The sequence below is a fragment of the Parambassis ranga genome, chromosome 3, assembly GCF_900634625.1.
Source record: "Parambassis ranga chromosome 3, fParRan2.1, whole genome shotgun sequence".
NCBI lineage: Eukaryota > Metazoa > Chordata > Actinopteri > Ambassidae > Parambassis > Parambassis ranga.
This window is the reverse complement of record NC_041024.1, coordinates 13,341,073-13,363,744: the sequence shown is the minus strand read 5'-3', so window position 1 is coordinate 13,363,744 and position 22,672 is coordinate 13,341,073. Positions and strand designations below refer to the sequence as shown.

Here is a 22,672-nt window from a genome sequence, read left to right as displayed (position 1 = left end):
GGGAACTGACCTGTTTGTGCTTTGTGTGTGATTTCAGCACCTAACACTGTATTTTTTATAACTCTGTGGTGTGGCTGAACTGAGCTGCTGATCATTATAGATAGTCACTAAAACAAGGGTTTTGGAGCTCCTTGCATGCAGTGACAAGTAATGTAGAAGAACAGGGCACACCTCAGACACACGGTGCATGTTGTTCTGAATGCAGGATTGCTTGTTGGTAGCCTGGGGTCTTTATATTGAGCAAGAATTCATCTACATACTCATTCTTGTCCTGTAAGACTTGGAAACAGTTGTCCATGTAGTTGAAAATATAATTGATGTGTTAGCATGATGCATTAATGCTGACATTGCTGTAGGAAGCCTTGAAAAGTAGTTAGATGACAGCAGTTTAGAATAACAAATGTTCCAGAGAAGGTTATTTGTTTGCAAGAATATTAATTAGGCAAGCAGAGAGTAGCCCCACCATTAAGCCTCAGAATTCTGTGTTGAAAAAATACTCCCAAAATTGAATGCAAAGCACACAATATATTGTAGCCCTACAGTAATGATGACACAGGAAGCATGAAATGACTACAAAAACCTAGAGGACTCAAAATCCACTCCTGTTATTAGAAACCTTCATTCTTTATTAGTGTAGATGTTTCTCGTTTTTCCTGACATATTGAATGCTTGCTTTTGTGTCAGGTTTATTTTTTTACACAGTGCTGAGGTTAAGGTTAAGGAAAACTGCTTGACAGAAGAATCCGGTGAAGCTGTGAGTCATCCAGAGGCTGTATAACACACAACAAGAAGTGGTCAAAAATAAATAATAAAATGCTGTATTGTACCTTTATCTTTTACTGCAAATTAAAAATGGTTTTGCTTTAGACATATTGTTACATCTATTGCTGCTATTGCACTAGGCCGATTTTCATTGCCAGCTTTAGCAGTCTATTATAAAATTGATTGCTTGAAGCAGTTTGGGAACAAATTAAAAAATCTAAATCCAAATATTTGCTTCAAATGGCTAACACATATTTCTTTTTTTTCTAAAAAAGAAACATTCTGCTTTGGTGGATATTCTGAAATGTGTTTATTAAAGATAATGGCAATAGAAGAACAACAGACTAAGATCGTTAATGGTCTGCTGCCTATCTTAACATTTCGCAGGCGATTCTTCAGGCAAGATTTTTTTTTCATCTTTAAGTATAACGATCAGAGAACAGAGAAATAATCTCCCAGCGTCAATGAATTAATCTTTTACCTTTAATATCACAACTGGTGTTTATGACACACACAGCTTGTTATCTCTAAACACTCTGGGATCTGTTTAGGTGCCCCTGCCCCGAAATATTGATTTGCACATGTGTGGCACAATGTGAGAGCTGTCAGTGGTTGTAAGGTATTTGCGTGTATGGAAAGGATCTGTTGTATTTTAGTTCATTTTTATCACAATAAACTGATGAGGTGTAAAGTGTTTCCTTTTGAAATTGTCCCGATGAGTTTGGTAATGAGGCCGGTATTATCCTTTGGGTTTAATGACACTCGGCTAATTATAATATGGAGCAGATTTTTCCTGTGTGTCCTTATCGCCTTCTCACATATGGTTTCATTTAGTGGGGTAACTTAAAAGACCACTCACTGTGCAATGATCGGCTTCATCTTTGTTCCTTGTACCCTGCAAAGTAGCTGTGTAGGTGTTGTGCTGTGGTGTGTGGTTATCAAGGTGACGTTAAAGAAACTGGTTGTGCAGCCAGATGAGGTCATAGGCATCTGTGCTTTAAGTCAGTGTGTTCTCTGGAAATCAAGCTCAGCCTTCGGGACATACTCTGTTTACTTGTTGCATCAAAGGACGGAGGACAAAGTTGTGTGAGTGAGTTATATGATCATATTTTCTCAACCTTTCTTTAAAGAGCTGTGTTTAAAACCTTTGATTAATTTAAACCTGATACTTTGGCTAATATTGGTCTATGTTTTTTTTGTTTGTTTGTGGAAGTCATTACAGAAAGCAAACATGTAATTAATGTTGGTATAGAATTGTTTTCTTAATTTAGGTTGATTTTTATGTGTTGAAAAAAAACCTGCCTTCCAGAGCAGCAAGGAATAATGTAAAGGTTGAGGTGGGGTTTGTGTGTTTCACACACAAAAATCAGAGTTTCAGAGGTTTCTGACACCTGTTTTGCTCTGCTTGGTTGCATACACACAGTGCTTGTATTACTTGTCTCTGTTTTGAAGGTGTAAAATGAACAGGCACTGTTGAAACACCTGACATGGATTAGCAGCTTGTCGTGCCAGCTCACAGCCAGCCTGACCTCGCTGATCGCTAATGATGTAGTTACCTGTAGAGTCACAACATGCTGGATGAAGGCTGTCTTAGGCATTTAGACTTCTACTGTACTTGGTAAAACTTTTCTAACATATTTAGAGGGGTTTGAACAAGTACTGCTTTGGCTTTTAGCACACTAAACAGGACATACAAACATGGATGGATTAAATATACTCACTGCGAAATACATGTTTAATCTACAAGTGAGAGAGGATATTCAGGATGCTGAATGTGTTAATCTGTTGTTTGTTTAACTCTGTCTGGAAAAGAAGAAGTTGTTGAGACATGCAGTACATGTCAACATATGTTTTGACACAAAATCTGGGTGGATACATGGTGACAGCCACCGTTCTTCCATAGATGGTAATGAACATTTTATCAGGGTCCAAAAATCTGCATTTTTTAATTATCCTGCTAATTGTTGCTTGAATGCAGTAATTACAATGAACTCTACTGAACCATGAGAGGACCCCTGACAAACAAAACCTTTATCGCTGGTTCCCAGAAAGGGACATAATGTTATACAGTGGAACATGAACTCTGGATGAGACTACAGATGAAAAGACTTGGTTATTGGATTAAGTTTAAATTCCTATAAAATTAGGGATGGCTTAATGTTTTTTCCTGTTAGAAATGGGATCCAAAGCAGAAGTCTCTGTCGTTTATAAGTCCTGTGTTGTTTTTTCTTCTTCTTCCCTTGTTTAGTTGTTGAGGAAATTAAGGCTTGTTTGTTGTTTGTTCTTTTGGAGTATGGCACACACATTTTTTTTAAAGGCTAATGATGGAAAAGGTGATGTTTGACAGTGCGATGCTCTTTCTATGCTCAATGAACTTCATTTAGCAACCACCATCATCTCCATAGTGCTCTCCAGCTTCTAGTATTTTCACAATATATGCCTCAAGTAATTCCACCGAATAATGTGCCCAGTCCTATATAAACGTATACAGGAACACATCTTTATATTCAAAACTTACCAGGAAATACTGTAAAAGGCTGGGACACCTGCTGATGAACTCTTGACCCGAAGTGATGAACTCTTGACCCGACAGCAAATTTGAATCAGGACAACAAACGTAACTGTATACAGAAGCGAGCTCAGAATAGAAGCACTGTATTCAGTGCAGTCTAGTCACCTTAGGATTACAATAGAGTTAGCACTTTAGATAATGGTTCCAACAGACTGTGGCTGCAGCTGACCTTACTGCCTCAAAACAACAGCTTAGAGCAAATTTTTTTATCAGCAAACAATTACACCACAAGCAGAGGTCTGTGTCTATCTGCACTCTGGCTGTGTGTAGCTTGATATGATATATTGCTTTGTCTTATTTAAAGGATTGTGTTTTCTTATGGCTGGCAGACAACATATCAGTCAGCATACTAAAATGAAATACACTGACATTGTATTGTCAAACATTCTGCCCCAACACGTTGTGTGCTGTGTCCTTGGCCACAGTCATCCTAGTGGCTGCCTATGCTGCCTCAGGCATTCAGACTCCACCCTCAAGTGGCCACTTCACCTCGCACCGAGACTCAGCATCCAGGGCGTAGTCTATCTTTCCAACCACACTTCTCCACCTCTGCTGCCAACTCACTGTACCTAAGCACTTTTTTCCTTTTGTAAGCTCCGTCTACTTTAGCCTCTCATGGGAGTGTAAACACCAAAATTTGCTGCTGTGTCTGACCACAACATCAGGTCAGGGCTTGATGTCCTGCTTGCTGCTTCCTGTGGGATTATCAAATGCCTGTACTTATCTGGGCTGCAGCATGCCTGCTTAAAACTGCTGTTAAGTTTGACGATGCTGTCCCTGTTTTCTGATGACAAACTGAGTAATGTATTAATGTATTCTCGTCTTTGTTGGAAAACTTGATCATTTAGTTACCAAACATCTGAAAATTCCCCTTTCTGTTTATTCTTTTGTTGCTGTTTCTGTTCCTAATTCCAATTAACAAAAGGAGAAGAAATCCTCAGAGCCGGACATATTGTTGCTCTGTTTTGTTTCCATAGTTTTTGGATTTTCACATGTGCAAGATGTTAAATCTACTGTTGTATGTAAGCTTTGTGACAATTGTACATCACAGGAAATTTCTCCAAGGAAACTGGCTTTTTGAAACCATCTATAAACTCGTTTTCATTTAGTTTCTTTTTTTGCTTCCTTCCAGGTGACTTGCATCCCTGTCTTCATCTCTCCGTGCACCTGCATGTACTGTGAGCAGACCCGGCCTGACGGAGTGATTGCGTCGCACTAGGAAAACTCATGGCTTCTGGCCTTCCATCTCCCTCTGTAGGCCGCCGGGTCAGGCTGTTGGAGTTGCTACTCGGACCTCTGTTGGTGTTGCTGGTTTCTGGTCTGGGACCAGTACAGAGTCAGAAGGTTTACACCAACACCTGGGCTGTTCACATACCTGGAGGTCAGGAGGAAGCTGGACAGATTGCCAATAAATATGGTTTCATCAACTATGGACATGTAAGCAATCTTTTTGTTTTTTTTCCTGTATTTGCATTTGTTTTGTGTGGGGGTTCTGTGAAAATGAAGCCACCTCATTTCGACTATTCAAATACTGGTCTGATCTGTCTCCTGAAAGAAAGTGAGCTCACGGATACTACACTGTGCGCTTGCTGTTGTTCTATTACCTGACTGACTTGGTAATTGCTGTTATTATATTCTATAAAAATCAAAATTATAATTGTAAATTTCATTTGATTTGAGCCTTCTGTTGGCTCTGCTGTCAAGGAGCATATGGCAGTGAGACTATTGTCTACTTTCTCCCACCAAGAGATACAATCTCAAGCATTTTAAAGCAGTATTAGTGACTGTAAACTGTATTTCTCTGACTGGTCAGTCATAAAACCAGAAAAATCAGACGAGTTAAAAAAAAAAGCATGTTTTATAATTACAATAGTGTTTGTTGTAGCACTGGTTTTGTTAGGAAAAACAAGCAGGATTGTCCTCCATCAAAACTTTATTCCCTCCTTGTAGTGTTTTTTACCTTCCTCTTGAATTGCGTACATGTTGGGAATGCTTTTTGGTTAACATGTTGTGACAGTAGCTGAGTTAGTAGTCACAACCATGTCTAAAGCTGGGAATAGAACTATAGAGTGCTGAAGGCAAGTAATCTAATGAGGTAGAATACTTGTCATTGTGAGTGTTTTTGGACTGAAAGTAACAATTAACAGCTTTAAATTATACTGTAGTTATAACTGTAGTTTTTCAGGCACAGCAGATGTGGCCAAGGAATTGCTGATAATCATGTCCTGTGTGCCTCAGTGACGTATTTCTCTTTTACGACTTCCTGCCCGACTTCAGTAGATGCTGATTACCCACGTTATCAATTTACATCATCACATCCCCCCATTTGAAAAAAGAAAAACTTAATCTTTTGTTTTACTTTATTACGTTATAAATGCACGATGTTGTAAATGTGACTCTTATTTCTTCCTCTAACCACAAACTCCAGAATCTCAGGCGTTTTGAAGTGGACTTTTTTTCGCTTGACTTGCAACATGATGGAGATGGGCAACAATGACGTCAGATCAAATGAATTAAATGCTGAGCAGAATCCTAATGCCTCATTAATTGTCTGACAGTGTCCCCAAGTGGATACTGACCATTGCATTATTACAAAAGCAACACACACACAGACAGTTTGGTGATGTCTAGACACACAAATCTGATGTAATCACTCGTAAATAACAGGGAAGATAGTCTGTCCTAAAAATCTCATTGGAGAAACAAATGTGTTTTGTCTTCAACTTAAAAACTTCTTAATAGGTAGGAAACACACCAGATATACTGGCTGTGCCATGTTCCACAGGTAACATTCACTTTAAGATCTTTGTTCTTCTAAGTCTTACACAATTTAGAATAAATGCAATTGAATAACAACGCTATTGCTGATTGTGCATTACAGGCACTGTACATTTGTTAGGTGTGACACCGCACTGGGTGTGGATGAAGAGAACAGATTGGATTTTTGACTACAGACATGTTCAGTATAACACAAAACCTCACAGACGGAACAAGCAGCTCTTCATGCAGATGTTGAGTAAACTCACCACTTTTCCAGTGTTTCACTCTGGACCATATGGTCTTACTGGTCATGACCAGGAATGTTATTTGTGCTCTGAATCACAGCAGGAAAACTAATGAGTAATCCTACGCATTTAACTATCCTATGACTTTGTATTGACTGTAGACAACAAGTAACCCAGACAAAGCAATTACACCCATGTACTTACAAAACTGCTCCCTTGAGACAAGAAGCTGTGTGGTTTAGCCTGTCTCAGCAACTTCTTTAAAAACATTTTATAATATTTTGTGGGAGGGAAAGTCAACTGTTGTGTCTGACTAGAGCTAGATTGATGAGCTTGACACAGAATCTAATAAGAGGAAAATACACAGCACAGGCCTCTGTCATAAAGAAGCACGCTTAGTAAAGTTAAAGTTAGCTTGCTAGATGCTGAGTAAAGCTCACACAAGTCTGAAACATGAACTGAAGTAAAAACAGATGTTCCAGGTTTTAGCTCAGAAGTTATCCTTCTTATTAAAGCAGCAATGTGAGTCAAATCCCTGACCTGACAAATGTTTTTGTGCTTAAACAATAGTTAGTAAATGTAATTCAGCGCTGACCCACTGCACTGTGATAAAACTGACACCTCTTACTCAGTATATCCTGTGGAAATAATTATGGCAGCCATCTTGTGCTATGGTAGGTATTCCACCATTACTTGAGCCATAATGTGCATGCTGTGGGCTGAGAAGGTTTGGAGTTTAAAAAAGCAATTCAGTAGACAGATCTTCATTTCCTAAAGAGAAGATGTAGTATTGATATAGAACTAAATTTGTGCAAAGAAGGTCATTGAGGGTGCTATGTTTGGTTTGATTGATTTGATTGATTATCATATTTAAACACAGCCATTGTGTTTTAAATATGATAAACATTACCATTACATACATGGCAGTTGACAACTAGCATCATGATTAAAACCTTTAGCATAAATGACATAACTGTTGCATCTGTGTAGTCCTTGCAATGGTATTGATTATTATTAACTTTGAAAGGTCAGCTACAACCACAAGTGATGACTAAAATTAAGGTGCTTTCATGCTCTGTGCTTCACTGATGGCACAACGTCACCGTTCATTGATTAAAATGAAGTCATTACTTTAGAGATGGGAACAAACAAATCTGTTAAGCCTTCTGCCTACAGCTGATGGGAAATAGGTGTTGCTTAGTGAACTATGTGTGGCCAGGCATGACTTGTGTGAGCTGTAGGGCTGTGCCTGTCGCTTTCTGTGTTTGACTCTGTTGGTGTGTGCAGGTGTTAGTTTCAGAATGGAGAGCTGGAGGGGAGGATCAAAGACTGTGGCTAGACAGGTTTTATGGCTCTGATGATGGTTGTTTTTTATTCTGCCTTCACTAACTCTGCTTCCACTATGGAATCCATACAACCGTCTCTACCCTGAACACACCTGATTTCTATTTTCCTTTCTTTTGATTTATGAAGCATGACACAAGAGTTGTGTTGTGCAGAATTCCTTTACTGCTAGACAGACCACGTGTCAGAATTACGGACAAGCTATGATGTGGAGAAAGTGAGCAATGTTGCAAGCTCAGTCAGCTCGTTTTAAATTGATTCATTTTAAACTTCATACATTGGTGACTTTTTCCATTTTGTGAAGTTGGTCTGTTACTTTTTGCAGTACCGTACTACTACTTAGTAGTAGTAACAACATTAAACAAATTTTAATCAACTTGCTAACTATCAGACGCAGTAGTTGACTGGTACAAAATGGTTTGTTAGTTTAGCTTGTTCTCAGGGTGCACATAAAAGTGTACCAGCCAGCTGATTTAATGCCTCTGACTTTCTTTGTTGCTGCTGGTCCTTTAATATCGGCCAATGTTAAGGACAAAAGTCACTTGAAGTCCATTTTGTTTTTCTGCCACTACTAATCAATCACATTGAACTTGCTGATCTGACAGTGAGGTTGACTGTTTAATGGTGCAGAAACTTTTAACCACCTTTGCCCAATGACAGGAAATCATGCAAAGCTCTGACACACTAACTGCACCACCTGTCCAGATTGAGTTACACACTCTCTTTGAATTATTTCTAACTTACTGTAGCTGCCATATGCTATAAAGTCCTATCATCTTTCTCTTCTCCCCTTCACTGATGGGAATATTAATGTGTTCTGAAAGTAAAAGGTTGCTGTGACCAAGTGGTCTGCAAATGGATTACACCTCTCATTTTGACAGTGCTTCTAGATAATAGGGCAGTTTCAGAACAAGGAGAATAATTAAAACTAAGTTAAAGCAATAAAATTAAGAAACCGCTGAGTCACACAGTTGTAAAAGGATGTTAACTGCCTACTTGCATCTGCTGATGGTTATTTTGCATTTTATAGATCTTTTCTTGCCCACAACACCAGACTTACATTGCAGTTTTTAAGGGGAGCTGATGTTTTCCTGGTTCCATTGCTCTGTCATTATGCCTGTGTTTAAATATATAGTGAAATGAGATTAGAGGGACCACTTTTAGTGGTAAGATATGATTTGATAATGAGGACTGGCAGGAAGGCTGTTGTAGTGTGATCTGTGAATTGGATAAAATACGACAAGTTTAAAGACATTGTTTAAAAATGTATAAATTGTGGCCACTGTCACAACAGAAGCACCCTTTTCGTTTGTTCAGCTCCACTGCTGATAAAACTACCACTGTAGATATTTTTTTAGGTTTTGAAACATTGTGCCTTTCTGTCTGTGGCCCGAGGCTTACACCATCTACCTCATCTAGTATTCAGCTGATGAAAACTCCCTTACTGATGACAAGGCTGAAAGCCTTATTATTTAACTGGTTCTTTGCAGTGCTGAAGGATGACTTTCTGACTGTCCCTTGCTTGTTGAGTGGTTTGCTTCCTTTTTATTAACAGCGTTATTGGTTTTGTCATTGTCATTTGTCAAGACATTGCCATCATAACCAGAACAACAAACTACAGCCTTGTGCAAGAGGGATCAGGTTTTGGATTTTACCATGGAAAAAATGTTGACCTGAGAAGATACCTGTCGTGTTGTACAATAGGCGTCAACAGCTTCATTTTTTTTAAATCTTCCTGCTTCCTCGTACCCCTAGAATGTGTTGGTGGAAAAAAGGTTAAAAGAGTACTGTTTTGAAAATAAATCAATTTTACTCAGAAGCTGCTTTTGATTGTTCCAAGCCAGCGGTGGAAGAAAAGTTCATGAATTAATAACTTTTCCTCACATTCACTTCAAAGTAGCATTTCTCAGAAGCCTGTCCCTTCCCTTCAATGTGAGCAGTGGTTTCTGTTGATGTTGGTGGATAAAAAGGCTTGTGTTCATACAGCTGATCTATTTAGAGACTGCCTTCTTAAGCATGTTGTGCTGGTCTACCCCATAGCTTTGCATGTGAGAGAGGATTGTTTTTGGCATACTGTGCCCTCCCTGTACTCCTGGCACCATCGAGGCCTGTGATCTGCTGCTATATATTGTGCAGATTTATTTCCCCTTTTCTGAAGTGGTTCAACCCCTTCTATGAGAATTATTAATATTCTGTTCAGCATAAGATTAGGGAAAGTGCAAAGTAGATGGATATTATCTGTAAGTCTGATGAACTACTTGAGATGACACTTTCCTATCAGTAAGTCATGACATAGCATGGCACTTGAGGGCAGCCTCTAAAAGAATTCTTTAATCTAAGCCACAGTTTTCCTATATGTAAAATATGGATGAGTTTCTAATCTCTGTCTTCCACACTCTGCAGCTTTTTGTATTATATGAAAGGACAAATTTAAATTTAAACTCATTTTCCATAAAGATTTGTCATAAAAGATGTTCAATATCTCTCACCAACATTACTGACATACTGCTATTTGCATGTGGATCCTAAATTATTTATAAAATTATCTCCTCATTGTGTAGAAAGAATATGTAGTGTGTATCTATTGGCCAGGTGTCTGTCCAAATGTTAAGTTTTCAGGGAAAAAAAAAAACACATTTTAAGGTTAGAAATTCCCGCTCAGGCTACATGGCTGAATATAAGGTTAGCGGGCTTCTGCCTGACAAGCATTACTTCAAAGTCAAGGTTTCAAAGTCTTGACAAAATCTAGTTTATCCTACACTCAAGTTTTACTTCCTCCTCTTTTATTCATCCAGAATCTAGCATCTTTGAGGGAAAGAAAGTGCTCATCTCAATTATGTGTGTTAGCAGTGAAACAGGTTGCCCACAATGAAATAAGCGTTATGTAACTAATGTGCTGACACAAAAAATCTAAATGCAATGTATTCAAAACTAAAGGCTGAACTAAGCCAAATTACCCTATATTAGCAGCTCAGTAATTTACGACTTCTGTCAGTTATTTTAAGTTTTATAATTCATTAATCAGTTTTTTTAGCCCTGAACAATTTTATTATTTGATTTGTGCAGTTTGATAATTGGTGTGTGTTTAACGAACTGGCTGCTTTATATCTTAGCAAATATTATTAATTGGTGTAGGACTGCAAACTGCAACTGTTTAGCAGCTTTGCTTTGTTCCTGTGCTGCCATATTGTATCTGCCATCTTCAGTTGAAACTTTATTGTAAAGTATGACTATTCTAAATAAGAAAAAACTGAAATAACAGACTCAAGTATGGAGTCAATAATCAGACTCTAGAGACCTGAAACAGTTAATTGTGTGGGGGCTGGAGGGGGACTATGGGGTGTTGAGGAAATTTGCTAGAAAATCATCTGACAGGATATTATTGGCTCAACGATGATGGAAATAAAGGCTGCCTGCTGAGTGTTGAGCAGAGCTACTCTGCATAATTGGAAACCCACACAGGTGGTTCCTCTTTTTCATGCTGCTCTTACACACATAAAAAACAAGACTCATCAAAACCTCCATGAAGCCAAATTAAACAGACATACCGACCTACTTTTTAATTACAATGGTAGATCATGTTTCATTTTACTTGCTTGTAAAGTTTGTAGAAATTAACTTTTAAAATGTCACAAAACATTGTGATGTTCTAATGCACAAACGTGGTGAGAAATTAGGAAAGCAAAACCCATTTTAAGCTTTTAAGGCCAAGGTAGGGGATGGCTGGACAAGATGTTGTCAAAAGAATTGATACATTTCATTTAATTCTATGTTAATACCTGTAAAATGTACCCCCTGCTGCCTTCAGGCGGTCACCTGGCTCTGCATACATTCTATGTTTAGCACAGCTTTGCATGGATCACTACTTCTATTTATCTATGATATGTTACTATACCCAGAGGCCCATTCCGTGGTCCTTGAGACAAATGTGGCTCAAACACACCAGCTGTATAGATTGCCACCTTTTAAATATTTTAGTATGCTTAAGCATGTTTTGTAAGCTGGTTTACTTGTGCCATATCTTCATCAATCTTTAACACACCGCTGTTTGTGCTGTGGCCCTGGCCTACTTCAGCCAATGAGAGCTGATGGCTTTAATGGAGTGTGTTGCCGCGTACAGTTAGTGTTGTATGTCCCTTAGAGATGGGACTGCTTTGAAGTTCAGTAATGAACGCTGCAAACATAGTTCAGTGAGAACTGTTGGATTTGGCCTGTTGTTTGGGGCGGACCCATTATGAGGCCAGGCTTTTTATCCGGAGAGTTCTCTATGGTTTCTCATCTTGGGGTGGTTCATCAGTAGCTGAGTGGGGCATCTTTACAGTGTCTTTGGTTTCTCTGTTTCTGGTCCTTGTGTTCTTGTCAGTGAGACAGCCTCCCTTTAATCCATGCCTCAGCCTGCCTCTCCCTCTCTCTCTCTCATACACACACACTAAGCAGACTTGGATCTCACTTTAGTGCAGATGCTCTTCTTTGAAAGTTAATGAACTGCAGAGATTGACCTAGCTCAACTTATCTGATGGAGACCTTTGTAATATAGAGCCAATATACCTGAAATTAAATCCTAATTCATTATCCCAATAAAACAGTGTAACTCATGCTCTATATGAGATATTATTTTAAAATGTGAGACTTAATAAAAATGTAAAACTTATTTGCAGTCTGAAAATACAGCATTATTATGTTGATGTCTGGCTATGTCGCAAACTAACTGTGACCATATTTTAACAATAGTGGTATAACAATAACAAGGAGATATTCCCGCAATTTGACAAAATAACGAAAATAAATGGCTATTGAAAAAGCATTTAAAATTTTGTGTGTTAAAGTGTTAATGTGACCTAACCCTAATATTTTGGAGAAGTGAACCCTAGTCTCATCCAACAGAGGCTGCTTTGCATGGCAGAGTAGAATCATGCCTACACACTTTGAGCTGCAAAACAAATTAGGCTACCAGGGAAAACACTCTACACACATGCACATGCACAATCTACTGGTCTGATTGTGTTCCTGAACCTTCCAGATGTAGAAGTGTAACAGTGCAGTTATCTCTTTACCATCAAACTTACAAAACAGTGTCAGGTGTGTCTGAAGACAAAAAATGTATGAATTTTATTATTATTTTAATATTATTTGTTTTATTGCCAGTTTTGTTAATCAGTATGAACCTGTGATACCTGCGTTGTTTCTATTTTTGATTTGGTTATTAATTAAAAGGCCACTTCAGGTCTAACTAATAATTCCTTTCTCATCAAAACCTGCCAGTGTTGTGATGGTAGAGAAAGCAAACTTTTTGAGAAGACCAAAACAAGACATGGATCAGTTTTTGTAGAGACCTCTACCAAAGATGACATAAATGACTAGACAAAGAGGCCCTGGCTTTGATCATTGGAAAAAAATATGTCTGGAGACAAAGATGAAAAAACATAACAATCTGGTCAGTGGGAGGCCATCTCCAGCCTAGAGCAAAGAAATGAACCACCCATATTGCCAGGGGTCCTGGGAACTGCAGCAGTGAAGGCCCAGCAGCACTCAGTCATTACTCTGCTCTCCCACAGAGGAGTGATGGGGGCTGGGATGGAGCAGAACCACACACAGGTCATAGGGGCTATAACAAGAGCCAGATGTGCAGAAAGGACATGAAAATACATGGACAGCACACCTCTAGCTTCTGCATATGTCTGTGCCTATGCGTGTGCAAGAAACACCGAGGAGAGAGTTATTTAAGGAATGTTGATACTAAAACAGAAAGAACTGTAGATGTGTAGTTTGTGTAAGTTTGTTGGCATTTTATACTGTAGATGATCAAATGAACAATGATTAACTGAAAACAAAAAATTAACTGAAAAACATCATGTTTCAGATCTAAATGAATTGAAATCTTAAAAAGGCTGACTTGACTTCTATGAGCTAACGTTGACCAAAGCGTATCTTCCACAGAGAGTTTTTAACATGTAAGTTTTTAATAATGATACATAGTAAAGGTGGCCTGATGTTTTCCAACAATATTTCCACGTGGAGAACTATATAGAGCAGGTCTGATAACCCTAACCTCCATTTCTGGTTAGGTTGTTATAGCCACACCCTTTCCTCAGATTTATGTTAAGACCATAAATCTGAGTGGAGAGACATGTCACTTTAAAGAAAGAAGCCATTTCATTGGGCAGTTAAACAGTGTACTTACCCATCTGCTCTAGTGGCCATGAGATAAAACTGATGTACTGGACAACTTACTGGTGTGAAGATGGTTGACATTCAATGCTAGCATCCTTGCTAATTGAATTTATAGAGGTTGGAAGCAATCAAATGCATTAGGCACTTCTGGTGTCTCATTGCAGTGCACTAACATGTTGCTAACAACATACTAACATATGCTAATATATTTTTCTCCATTCAGCCACTGAACTGAGGGTGGTTATTTTGATGCTGGCAGTCATAGTGATCGCCATTGTTGAGCACAGTGTAAGTAACTGATCTGTCTGTGGAAATAGTTGGTTTTGGTTTGTATCTTATCTCATGTCACACAATAAGGACAGTGCTCCTCCTCAACTCTGTACGACCTTGTCTTCCGCCCAGGAGGTGGAATTGGTGACTTGTGGTGCAATTTTAAAAGCGTTAAAAGCTTAGGTCTGATTCACAAGAAAACCAAGAGTTGAACAATGTCACTATAGCACAATGAAGGCAGCATTGTGGGAGACATGCAACCTTATTATGATGACTGCAACTGTGTTTTTCCTCTCTGTGCTACAGGCGTCCTGCTAAGCTGTAACAGTTTTGCGCTGTTACAGTGCAATGTAGCAGAGATGCTGGTTTTAGATTTCAGATCAGGTGTTGTTTTTCCTGATTAGGGTAGCATAGATCTACCAGGGGTGGAGGAACAGGTTTCTATTGGAGAGGAATCCGGTTTTGCATTGCTGGTCACAATGAGGCTCAAATTTTTGTATGTGAGACTGTTTCCTTTCAGCAATGTACAGACTCATGCACAGTATGTTCCATGTGCCTGCCAGCACACTTGTTTCTTTGTAGCATTACTGTATGTGGAATCCAAGAAATGTTTTGTTTCTTTCCTTCTTTAGCCTGAATGACGTCTACACATTTGTTTTTATTCACATGCCGAGAAATCTTGTCAAAATACAGTCTGTTTCAAACCAGCAAACACCTCTGTCTTTTTTGTTGCACCTTCAATTTCTTTTTCAGAGCTTTTCATAGCTTCCAATCATGTGCTAAGCTGTTCCCTTCACAGCACTGAGCTCTGAGTAGGTGCATATTTGTTTTTAAGTTTTTCCAGTAATTGGAATTATGCCACCTTGGCACAAATGAATCCAAAAGGTACAAGAGGTGGAGGTTGTTTTTTTTCTTCCTGATAAGGGAGTATTTGTCCTTTCAGAATGTTATATATCATCAATTTTATTGATGTGACAGTCTCACTAGGTCTCCTTGTGCTACAGAAGTCCGTGAAGTTGGTTAGTTTGAACGGCGGTCAAGTGACACAAGCTCTAAAGCACAGGAATTCTTTCTAGGTCATCCATCCATGTTGCAAATGAAGTGAAGTATATCACATCTGTGTACAGTATCAGTTGTTGGAGTGTCTGTTCAAGTGTTCATGAATATTTTATCGCTGATGTAAGCTATGCATCAGTGAGTTACAGTGCTCTTCCTCCCCCTACCTCATCAGATGTTTGTGAAATTGAGTCCCTGGATGTCTCCGATTAAAGACGATGTTCATCTTCTTTATTGTGTATGATGGTTTTGCTGACTAAAGCTATGCTGTCTAAATTGGGTGCTTTATGTGGTTGGTTTTCAACAGTGGGACTTTGTTGCCACTGTGTTGTTGCATTGGGAAACAAAGTATGTCTCTTATTTTGGATGTCTGATCCATAATCTTATACTATTTACATTCAAATGTTGGGATTTGATTTAACTCAAAACCACAACACATTTTTGACCACATCTCAGTCAATGCAGTTATTTTCATTGTTGATTTCTTAAAAATGTTTTCTCTCATTGCTAACCAACAGCAACAAACACATTGAATTAAAAGAGAATACGAAGAAAGTAAGAAATCCCCTCATCTGGAGAAGGGTTAGCATCTGTTAGTGTTAAGCCTAAAAAGTTACCTAAACTAGTAAATTCATTGCCATGCATATACCTGTTACATATACCCGTACAGCTGTTTCTTAAATGTTTACGTATGTCAAGCTGAGTCGCCCTTTAAATGTAGGGTAGGAGATTTCATTCTGATGCACCTTTTCTTAAATTAGTGTAACTTCTCTTTACAATCAGATAGTAACCAATTAGTTAGGCAGTTCCGCATTAAAACGAAGAATATTAATCATCTGTGGAAGCTATAAAATGCTAAAAACTTCACCCAATCCACTGAGACGACCCTGCACGGGAGTATTGGCTGGTTGTCACTCTTTTCCTGCTCTGCGTGCACCAGAGAGACATGTGCATGATGGCCGAAGTCACAGACCGCAGCTCGTCTTCAGGTAATGTGTGTCCATGTGATTGGAGGCGTGGCTTCGGGGTGAGCTCCGAGAGAAAGGGGAGTGTGTTTACTTTCGAAATCTGGCTGACTCTGACTGAGTTTTCAAAATCTCCTACCCTACCTTTAAGGTTTGTATATCTACCTACTATCGGTATCTGATTTCACCTAATTGTTGAAGTTGTATGTTCAAGACAAATACTTTATATTATATTTTCAACAGTTGAAAATTTGTGGACCATTGTTTATAAGAGTAGTTTTGCCTGTTGTGTCCCTAGTGTGAGTCAGCATACTCATAAAAGGCGTGTTGCATTAAAATTATATGGGCTACTTGATGTCGCCCATGATGTGGCATATTGGATATCAATACAATAGTTTACTGTAGCTGATGCTAGAATGGCATGAGAAGTGAAAGGGTCTGACACATCTCCAGACCGTTCAGATTATTGTCATATTTACTGAAATGTGCTGAAAACAAGCTGCACACAAAACACTGAAAAGCTGTTTTGGTTCACTTTCTCTGAAGGCTGCTTCATTGCAGGGAATGTTACCAATGTTTTAGACAGGAGGCTCTAGCGGTTATAGTTGGTGTGTCTCACAAACACATTCTTATTTCCAGGGCAGTGGTCCAGACTACTTCAGCCCCCATTCGCCCTCAGTTTATGTTGTGATTCTCCACTACCCAGATTTCCCTGAAAGTCTCGTGCTGTTATTCCCGGTCTTTCCAATACTTAGGACTGTAAACCAAAGTACTGCAATTATGGTGTGTTGAAAATAGCAGGGTCCTGAGCTCAGCTCTGAGGGTGTTTTCCCAGATAGTGGGTTCAGTGTGTAGTCCGCAGAAAACCGTCAGCCTCCCACTGCTTTCCAGACCTATAATACAAGCTGTATTGCAACCCCCCTGACATACTCTCATGTATACAACACAGCCTGGAACTTTTTATTATCCTTATTTGGCACCAGGTCAGCTTGTTCATCTATTTTGGGACTGTTCTCCATTTTCCTTGTTGCCCCAGCTTACAGGAACCTCAAAATGGCACAACTTATTTTCTTAAGGTTATAGGAAACAGGTTTTGTTTTTTGCATAGTACTACGATGTATGGTGACTGTCTGCACTCTATAAAAGTAAATGCATGCCATGAATGTGACTCTTATAATAAGAGAGACACAGGAACATACCTCTAGCTCGGGCCGGCAACCTCCAGCTTTAAAAGAGCCATTTGAGCCCATTTCCGACCAAATAAAACACACCTGGAGCCACAGAACTTATTTGACCACTAAATAGAAGATAACAATAAATATATAGATGTATGTTATTTTGATAAAAGTAATTTTAAGTGTGCTGGCATTCCGTAATTTCCATCATGCCGTACGCTACAGCAGTCAATTATCAACCCGTTTCTTATTATTTTTATCAGAATCTGTGTATTCAGAGCTTCAGAGTGGACATTAGGAAAGTAATGTTCCCCTTCTGCAAAGTTGTGTGACCTGAAATGTCACCATGGGATACAGACACACTCACACACTCTTATCAAGAAACAGGGCCCACAAAGAGGACGTGTCACTGTCAAGTAGGTTGAAGAGATTGATGGTTGATATATATGGGCTGTCATTTCAGTGACTAATTTAGCATAGAAAATCAATTCCAGTTGTCACCTGTTTCCTTACTGTTTTATGTTTTATTGTTGATGCATCTGTTCTGGAATGGTTGTACAAAGCCTCATTTCATAAGGTTACTCTTGTTTTGCAGCTATGTAAAATAAGAACAAGCGTCACCAGATGTGTTGGTTCATGTTCACAGTATCAGATAAACACAAACTATTTTATTTTCTTTGCCAGCATTGTTATCACAAATGAAACCACTAATCCTTCAGATGTGAAGGATGTATTAAATGTAATGTAAATGTTATTGGCTTCACTTTTATAAAGTCTGAATAGTTGTTTATGGTAAACATTGTGTGGAGAAATGCTGGAAATTATATGATGTCATATTTGTAAGCTGATAACAATGATAAGGGTGGTAATCCTTTAACAGGTGCCAGCTTGAGGGTAAAGTTGGCACACACCCACACAGTCGTGAGAGGAGGTTTAATTAAGAGATAAGTTAAAGACATCAGTTTATGTACAGTACAATATAAGGATCTGTTTTTGGTTTCACTGTTATGGATATCATCACTTACAATGCATTATATGTGTTCTTGCCATATTGTGCTTCAATAGGATCTCCACAGTAACTGAGTTGAGTGACTTTTGTGATGTACAGTTATTTTTAGATTTGTCTGGGTAACTTCTCTTTGGCCTTGTCGATTTACTGAATGGTCACAGCTGTTGTGCAAGCACTGGATTCATATCCCTTCATTTGCTGTAAGATAATTGAGCCTTTTTTATGTTTTTGTTTTTGTTGTCTTCACAACATTCTCTGCCAGCAGCTTGAGAAAACACAGGTGGCACAAACTGACAGCTCTTGCTGACTTCATTTGGTGTCTCTGTCACCAATGTAGCTTTGTGTAATTACATGTTTGAGGGGGTGTGTGCTAACTGTGATGTAGCCTGCAGTGTGTAGACTGTAACCCCTCAACACACAGCTGACAATCTGCCATAACCACACACAAGTACAGTAACATTTACAGTTGTTTATGTGATTTGACTGCACACGGAGCAGTGCAGTGGTGCTTTTGATCTTGATTTGTTCTGATGCTGTGACAATCAAAACTCTCTCTGGGAAAAGTGTGAATTGATGCCTCTGTAAGGTCACTGCTAGTTCCTAGCCATCATGTTATGTGCATCGCTGTTATTTTCCCTCTCACCTGCTGTGAGTTAAGATTGAAGAAGAGGATGGAGATATGGAATGGCTGTGCCTGTGTATTCACAGTGTAGATCACATACAGCTTTCTTAAGGGCCCATCTGGCAATAAAGTAGTGTAAGTCATGTTGTTAAATGGTTGTCTTTACAGTTTTATAATTATTTTGGCTCTTGTCTCATCATGTTACTGTAAGTTCTTTCATCCTTGAAAATTAATCTTGACCAGCCAAACTGTGATTGCAGGTAAAAAATAACATTTATACAAGGAATGGATGAAGTTACTGAAGCTTTATATGCCTGTTGGGTATAGTAAAGGTGGGAGGATTCTGTGACAACATGCAGCCTGCTGTGATTCAAAGTCTGGCAAAGCAACTGAGAAAATGAACATCTGTACATTTTAATTGGCTGTGTTTGTTAAGCACACACAGGCTCTCCCAAACTGTAAAAAATGAATTATCTGTCCTCACTTTCATAAGAAATTGATCCTTCGAAACAACTGGCTTTAAACTTTGACGGAAATTCACATCCTTGTGCTATATAAAACAAATCCTAGAGGTAAACACTTAGCATGCAGTTTTAGAAGGCCTTTGGAGTTAGTCAAGTGAGTAAGCAAGATATGCCCATAATTGCTTCTGGTAATTCATCTTGTGTATGCACAGCTCTCCACACTCATGCGTTGTTACTTAAACTGTATTGATGTTGGGCACAATTGTGATGTTTTCTTTGCCAGGATCACATATAATATGCAAGATGCTACACTGATTAATGCCTGTACACTCTGCATTCTTTGGAACGACTGCCTGATTGATATTATTTTTATGCCAGACCAAGTGAGACTTTATTTGACAGGGAGTTGAAATAAAGGCAACCATGTCATATGAGTTTAATGTTCCTTGACAAGGCAGTGACTGCTTTTCATTCTCATAATGTAGATGAGAGCCGGGTTGTTTTGCTCCACACTGCTGCCATCTACTCTGAATACATTTATCTACCAACTGCATTCAACATATCTTGTCCCAATTGCTGAATTATTTGTTCATGCTGCCCAGGGAATGAAAATTATGAAGGATTTTGTTTATCACCATGCATGTAGTTACATGAATGAACACATCAAATTCTATCAAGAGGAACAAAGCATTGCAACACAGTGTTGCAAGAGTGTTGCAGGAAGAATAGTTGCTGCTGACGCTACTATTCATAAACTCATAACGAATTTCACTTCAATTGCCAGTATTTTTATGCAGCCTAATTATAATGTACGGTAAATAAAAGATTTGTTTTAATTTTGCAGATCCTTTTAAAAGACCCTGACTTTGGTGCTATGATATTTGGGTAAATTGTCCTGTACAGGATGTCTTTTGGTTTCTTTACTAGAAATGGTCTGTGGCTGTTTCCTGGTACTGTTCACAGCTCTGATGCAGCTCATTTATAGGAAACTTTCATGTTGGTGTGGAGCGTAAAAAATGTAATCTTACCAGATAACAGGGAAGTGGGTGTGACCATAACGTGCCTTCATGTTCCTCAGTCTGCTTGTTACATAGACTTCTGAATTAGGCCAGTGTGTGTTAGCCTTTTAGCCTTACAGGCGTTCGGTCAGACGGAAGCAGCAGGAGATTTTTGGCCCATTCTTTGTAGTAATGTTATGGAAGCAGGAAGCGTCTGCTTGTAGACTTTCTGCAAGCAAGACAATGACAGTACAGATAAGTAATGAGTGATGATGCAGTCAGTCATTCAGGAAGAATTGTGTGCTCAACAATTGTTCCATAATCACGAAGGTGTGCGTGGTGGATCATCATCAGTTATGTCTGGTTGTCTTGTTTTGAAAAGGTCTTCTGGCAGCGTAAGAGAATACAAAGCACAATGCAGGTAGTTTTGCATTCCAAACTGTAATCTCTCACGTGCACCTGTTTTTTAGAATTTCCTATTTTTGGGGATTAAACTTATCACCTTCTATCCTCATCAAGGAACCTCATCCAAGCTCCATGGAAACAGCTGTAACATACAGCTCCTCCTCTATCTGTGTGTTGGATCTGGTTTGTGATTTGTCTTACACTCTACTTCACCCATACCATGTAGCTTGAAGGAGTACAATGTGCTGTGGGTCTTTTGTAGAGTAAGGGGGCTCTCATGCACACTGCAATGTATTTAGCCTTGGGCATCAGCAGCAGGGTTGAGGTTTTGCCTCAATATGATATCAGCATTGTGTGGAGGAGCAACAACCAACCAAAAAAAAAGAGAAATGCTACTTGAAAAATTGTTTCCACAGTGTGCAGTGTCCAAACTGACTTAACCCAGGAGAAATACTGTATGTCAAACCAAGTGCTGTGAAATGCAACTGCAACAAAAAATATTTAAGAAGGCAGTGTGGAAGCAAGATGTCCTCCATATTTTTGCCAAAGTCATATTCAAAATGTGGCTGCTGAGCACCTGAGGGAGACTCTCATGACAGTCCATTAAATTGAAGTGCAAAGGTTGTGGCTATCTGTGGAGAATTCAGAGACAAAAGTGACTAGTCCTCTGTAGGACAGTGATGGAAATGCTTTAAATGGATCGTTGCTTGAAAACTCAAATGGCCCCAGTGGTCCTTCATTTGGAAGGTAAGAACCTGTTTGATATTTCTGTCCAGCAGCAGTGCTCTATCTTTGCTCTGAAAGTCAAAAGGGGAGATAGAATTAGACGACAGAATTAAATCTTATTAGCTCCTGTCCCATTGGTGATCACCTTTTGCACCATCTTCATTGTGTGTGTGTGTGTGTGCTTGTCTGTCTGCCTGCCTGCCTGCCTGCCTGCCTGTCTGTTTGTCTGTTCGTAGAGGGGTAGGAAAAATTTAACAGGTTACACTTAAAATGAAGATTCACATTTATGTGTGTCCTTGTAGTTTAAACATTTGTATCTGGAGTGCTCCTTTGCCAGTTTTGATGCACTGTTAACTTTATAGAAGAAGGTTCAGACTCAGCTGTCGAACTCACCATCAAGGATTTTATCTCTGTATACACTTGTAAACCCACTGTGCATGCAACCCTCAAGTGATCACTTCTTAAAATGCAAACACCAGGTAAAGATGCTAAAATTGTCTGCCTTTTCATTTAGTTTAGTGTTAAAATCTGTTGCTGTGGTCCTCATTTTTTGTGACTCACTGCTGTATTAATATCCCTGCTCATGCTTATTCATCAGTGCACATTAATTCTGTCCATCCCAGGAATTTATGCAGCGTGCTTTCATGTCTACTTATATAATGCCGTTTATTCCAGCGCGCCTGGCAGGGGGCCCTTGGGCTTTGAAGGAAACTACCTCAGTTAAAATGGCAATGAATTCATGGTAAACCTACTGTATTTCCCATCACTGTCACATTTCACGTTTGTCCCACATTGAGACAAAAAAAATCCTTTGATATGATATGTCACCTAAATATTAGATGGTTAGGGGTTTCTAGGCGTAGCCTTCTCATTTAGAGATTATCTGCTCTGTGTGTGTAATAACTAAGTGTTATATTCCTCCTGTAAAGATCACGTTTCCTCTTTAACTTAATGCAGGTCAGCTTTACAGTGCTGTTTATTATAGTTTCAAGGCTCAGATTAGATTTAGTATTCCCTCCCAGTGTCACATGTAATCATCCCCCCCTTCCCCGTGATAGAACTGCTTCCCTCATGATAAAACAAAACAAAACCTGCTTCCACCCCATCTCTCCAATTTCCTTCATTTGA

At 39.0% G+C, this 22,672-nt stretch overlaps 1 protein-coding gene across 3 annotated transcripts in view; it reads left to right on the top strand.

The window, feature by feature from the left end:
• Positions 1 to 22,672, top strand: part of furina (furin (paired basic amino acid cleaving enzyme) a) — a 59,343-nt gene that overhangs the window by 1,162 nt on the left and 35,509 nt on the right. For all 3 annotated transcript variants that reach the window (XM_028402790.1, XM_028402791.1, XM_028402792.1), the window contains one exon: positions 4,467 to 4,771. In XM_028402790.1, the coding sequence (XP_028258591.1) occupies positions 4,562 to 4,771 (210 nt within the window). In that variant the 5' untranslated portion in view covers positions 4,467 to 4,561. The remainder of the gene's footprint in view (positions 1 to 4,466; positions 4,772 to 22,672) is intronic.